The sequence below is a fragment of the Sinocyclocheilus grahami genome, unplaced genomic scaffold (genome assembly GCF_001515645.1).
Source record: "Sinocyclocheilus grahami isolate Dianchi unplaced genomic scaffold, SAMN03320097.WGS_v1.1 scaffold2.1, whole genome shotgun sequence".
NCBI classification, from domain to species: Eukaryota; Metazoa; Chordata; class Actinopteri; order Cypriniformes; family Cyprinidae; genus Sinocyclocheilus; species Sinocyclocheilus grahami.
In genome coordinates, this window is record NW_015505181.1 from 3,550,886 (window position 1) to 3,556,208 (window position 5,323).

Consider the following 5,323-nt stretch of genomic DNA (forward strand, 5'->3'; position numbering starts at 1 on the left):
GGGGGCAAAAACCTTTTCACACCACTGTATATATACAGTATATATATATTTTTTTTATTTATTATTAATTTCTTTTACTTTTTCTATATACTGACCAAAAAACATTTGAGCGTTAAACTATATACCCTTGTAGTTGTTTATAAGTATACACATTCCAAGTAGGATTTCAAATGTGTCAGTAAACAGAAAGCTAAAGAGATGTTCGCGAATAAAAAACAAACACTCACAAACAGATATTATATTCATCAGAGGAAGTTCCCATAGCAACAGCAGTCTGCTTGAGACTCATTATTATGTGTATATCATGAAATTTTTTGTGTTTTATTTAAAAAGTCTAAATAATATTTACATTTAAATATTCTTAAACTCAATTTCCATTGTATGAAATGAACTCTACATTTATCACCACAATGTCCTTTAAAAGCAAATTGCACAATTTAACATTCTAATCTTGGAATAATTACATTTATACATTTTTATTTTAGGTTTAGTTGACATCAAATTAATGTAAAATATTCATATTACCTTATACAGCAGCATTAATACTTTGTGGTATAAGGCTTATTAAAGCATTAAAAAAAACTGAAAAGACTTGCTCAAGCCATCAATCTTAACAGCCAGAGATTCGTGTGTGATCTGAAAAAAGGGATGAGCTCAGAGAATCAGAGGCCAAGGCTGCTTCTATCATTCCAAGCAATTTTTCTGGTTTCAAAAACATTGGCTCCAGGTCAGCGCAACCTTGTTAAATGGCTATCAAGACACTTGAAAAATACTTTGTCCTATTAGACAAGATTTTCTCTGTGTCATAAAGTGCACAGTAGAGTCCTGATTCATAACCAGACCAAATTGGTGCAAATCTGGCAGTGCACAATCTGTCTGACAATCTGCAGTAGGGTTTAGGTTATATTTATTTAATAATCTGTTCTTTCACTCTTTTTATTTTCTGTATTCTCTCACAATTCACCTCTATATTTTTATCTCGGCCTACCTCTCTCCAGTGGACACGATTCCCTTAACGTGCCTGGATAAGCAGGGGAGATGAGTTGACAGAGAGGGAACATCCAGCACAAATTCAGTAAGAGTATCAGGGTTTAATTGAATTGAAAACCTGACTTTGGCTGTGACTGAATACAAAGGCATTTTGCTCATTAATTTCACCTCATTAAATTACCACCCATACTGAGACCAACCTCCTTTTCATCCAAAACTCAAGCCTGTGTGGCAGTTTATTCCCAATTCACCTTTTCTAGGTCATAAAAGATAATATATAATCTTAAATACAATTAAAATATGTCACTTTGAGTTTACATATTTATTGGAGAGGAAAGTTTCACAAAATCCTTTGCAAGGTCATGTTGAGCTGAAGTTACTTCAAACATTTAACAGATTGACTGCAACTGTGTCCTTATGTATTTAATATATGCACAGACATGGATTACTCTGTTCAATGTTCATCAAATCAGCATAAAACAAACAGCTTAACATTTCTAAACAATCCCCTTTACACTGCATTATATTAATGGGAGAGACAAAGGATCTGTTTAGATGTCCCCAAAAGTTAATCAATGGTACCTAGCTGAGCATTCAAAAGTATTTTTATCTGCAAAAACATAATGTAGCTTAAAGGTACACCAAGTCATTTCTTCTGCTGTTTGTGTTTTGTTAACTCTCATTTTGCTTTAAACAACCAACACATTGGCTTTGGGGTCTATAATGACACTTATTAGAGTATTTTAGTTGCTAATGCCATTTGCAGGCACATTTTCAGCTGGGATTTATTTATTACCTAAAACTTAATACAGGGGTTACCCAGATAAAGTGAGCAGTAGTCAGCTGGTCATGATGTCATGATATCAACATGGCAGACCACTCTTGTGTAAAATAGGCCCCTGATTTGACTTCTCATGTGAGAGAGACTTTCATGAACAATACAAAAAAAGTACTATATATTTATTTACGTGTAAAAGATTACTTTTAAATAATGAAAATCACCTTATATTGCTGCAAAATACCAGACTGAATGTACTGGAGAATTCTAGTTTTAGTTTAATTTCTCCTGTGGATAAGAATTAATCTGTCTGCACCAGCACTTTGTTTCATCACATCAAAATAGGTCCTTGTCCTTTTATATCAAACAGAAAGATATTTAAACAAATAAAGTTAATCTAATATCAACATAAATATATTATTCATCAAGGATCAGTAAGATTTTTCTTTTTTGAAAGAAACTAAGTTTTGCAGTCTTTGCCAAGATGAGCTAGTCTGAGATCCATTGCAAGTGGAAGTCCAGACTTGTTGCACGAATAAATAAAAAGAGCCTAACCTCGTAGTAACTTTGGACAGCATTGATGAAGGCTTCATCGGCTACAATCTGAGTCTCTCCATTCAGGAAGGCCTGGAAACGATCTTTAACTGTCTGAAGGTGCTGCTTGCTGATCTGAGAAGAGAAAACATCAGAAAGACAGAAATTTAAATATATTATTGCATTTTCATTCCATGTGACATCAAAAAAAAAAAAGTCCAGATGTTAACAGCATCTGTTCTAGCTTGGAACATCTTCTTTCATATGAGGAAATGATGGATGTGGCAATGTGGTTATTTGGTGACCATGTGCTGGATTCATAAAAATCTTCTTAAGAAGATATTTCTCAAGATTAAATTCCAAGAAGTTCGTAAGAATGTTCCTAAGTGCAATTCTTCAAAAATTATTAAGTTCTCAAAAATTTTCTTAAGAACAAGTTTTTTTTTCTTAAGAAGAAAACTGCAGGCTTTAGTGTTATCTGAATGTTTGGCAGTTCTAGCCAATGTCTTGCTGATCAACATCTTACCTTTGTGGATATAAGAAAAGTTGGAAGTTATCGTAACATTAAGAAGTTATTTGCAATGATTTTAAATAATATTACTTTCAAGAATGTGAATTCTTCTTGTTTTTTCTTGTTTGGATGTCTTAAGTTTTTATTTTAAGAACAATTGTATTTTTGGGATTACAATATGTGACCCTGGACCACAAAACCAGTCTTAAGTCGCTTGGGTATATTTTTAGCAATAGCCAAAAAAAACATTGTACGAGTCAAAATTATCGATTTTTCTTTTATGCCAAAAATCATTAGGATATTAAGTAAAGATCGTGTTCCATGAAGATATTTTGTAAATTTCCTACCGTAAATATATAAAAACTTAATTTTTAATTAGCAATATGCATTGCTAAGAACTTCATTTGGAAAGCTTTAAATGCGATTTTCTCAGTATTTAGATTTTTTTGCACCCTCAGATTCCAGATTTTTAAAAAGTTGTATCTCGGCCAAATATTGTCCTATCCTAACAAACCATTCATCAATGGAAAGCTTATTTATTCAGTCTTTATGACTAGGTTTGTGGTCCAGGGTCACATATATTCTTATCTTTTTAAAGTAAGATAATGAGACAATAACAGTTAAGAATTGTATTTTTAAGATTGTTTCGTGAATCCAGCTCCAGAATTCCTCAGAAAATTTTCCTTTTGACTCATTCAGTAGAAGCTGGAGTAAGGTTTCATTCTGCTTTGACCTCAGATCAGTCTGAATTTCACTTAATGCTATAATTAGCTTTTGATGAAGAAGTGAACGGGGCCCTTGAACCACAAAAATAAATAAATAAATAATAAAAATCCTCACTAGTAACATAATAGCAACAGACTTTTTCCCACTAAGTATTAGACCTCTTGCTAATTTCAAATTGCAAAAACATATCATATTTCAGCCAAGAGGCCACATAAAACCTTTAGACAACTGAGAATGAGAGACACTGCCCATCTTGAAGCACTTCTCATCCATCTGGATAGAGACTCGGTTTGGAAGAAATGTGAAACAAGCGTCAAGATTACAGTGATTGCCCACAGAGTGCTGCAGATGCTAATGAGGTTTGCTCTGAGCTATGAAACGATGCATTTTATGTTTGGAAGCTTGACTTTATAACAGTTAAGCCTTGTCACTCTGTTCCCCTTTCGGGCTCTGTCTTTACATTTATTTTGAAAGATGAAGCTCGCGATTATGGTAAGGGACGTTACATTTCCGACGAGTGCTTGCGGTGTTCGGCCAATCACAATGCACTGGGTCAGCTGGCCAATCAGAGCAGACTGCGCGTTTGAGAGAGGCGGGACATAGAGGACCTACAATAATGTATAGTATTTGAAAAATAATGTGTTTTTTGAACATTAAAGCATGTCAACATATTCTGTTACACCAAATACACCGAATAATGATCTTTAAAAAAGCATCATATGACCCCTTTAATGATTTCAGAACTGTTTTCATGTTCTGCTTATCCGGTATTCATGTTCCATTTGCAACACTAAGGTGTTCTTCACTTCACTAATATTTACAACACACACATTTTTAAGAGGCTGAGAGGAGACCGAATCTCGTCTCATGACCGAGTCAGGGAATTGATCATTATAGAGTGTATCATGCATTCCACTCCTCCCTTGTGTTTCTTCCCCCTGCCATAAGAATTTAAAAGTAAAATAAGCCATTCAGTATCAAATTTGGGCTTTACTGAGAGTTACAATTAAATACGGACAAGGAATGAGATAGATTATTGAATCCACCTTGTGGATGAAATAAATGCAAATGATTAATAATAGAACAAAAATAACATACTGACAATAGCCATACTCATCACTTAGTCCCTTGTAACAAAGAAGGTTAGTTACACGGTTGGCCAGGTTACCTTGATGTAAGTGGCACAAAAAAAGGGATGGAAATCATAGTAAAATGGTTGTATAATGCCTGATACATGATATGCATAACCTGAAATGTTCAAAAGAACTACGAATGAAAGGATATGTACTTCAGACTTTTGTTCTAAAGCATTATGGGTAACATTATATAATTACTGCAGCTCAAATTTCATTTTACTTCTGAAATGTGACACTTCCAAATGCAACAGGATATTGGATGTGGGTAAGACAGAATTACAGATTTTTTTAATTAATAATATACAGTATATACAGTATCTCACAGAAGTGAGTACACCCCTAACATTTTTGTAAATATTTTATTATACCTTTTCATGTGACAACACTGAAGAAATTACACTTTGCTACAATGTAAAGTAGTGAGTGTACAGCTTGCATAACAGTGTAAATTTGCTGTCCCCTCAAAATAACTCAACCCACAGCCATTAATGTCTAAACTGCTAGCCACAAAAGTGAGTACACACTCTTAAAAATAAAGGTGCTTCAAAAGGTTCTTCAAGCGATGCCATAGAAGAACCATTTTTGGCTCCACAAAGAACCATTCAGTCAAAGGTTCTTTAAAGAACCATTTCTTTCTTACCTTTTTAT

General features: G+C 33.8%; 1 protein-coding gene across 10 annotated transcripts in view; it reads right to left on the minus strand.

Annotated features, from left to right (window-relative positions):
• LOC107549847 (calcium-dependent secretion activator 1) overlaps nt 1–5,323 on the minus strand; it is a 118,766-nt gene that overhangs the window by 96,930 nt on the left and 16,513 nt on the right. For all 10 annotated transcript variants that reach the window (XM_016231686.1, XM_016231619.1, XM_016231557.1 and 7 more), the window contains exon 3: nt 2,324–2,437. In XM_016231686.1, coding sequence (XP_016087172.1) covers nt 2,324–2,437 — 114 coding nt within the window. The remainder of the gene's footprint in view (nt 1–2,323; nt 2,438–5,323) is intronic.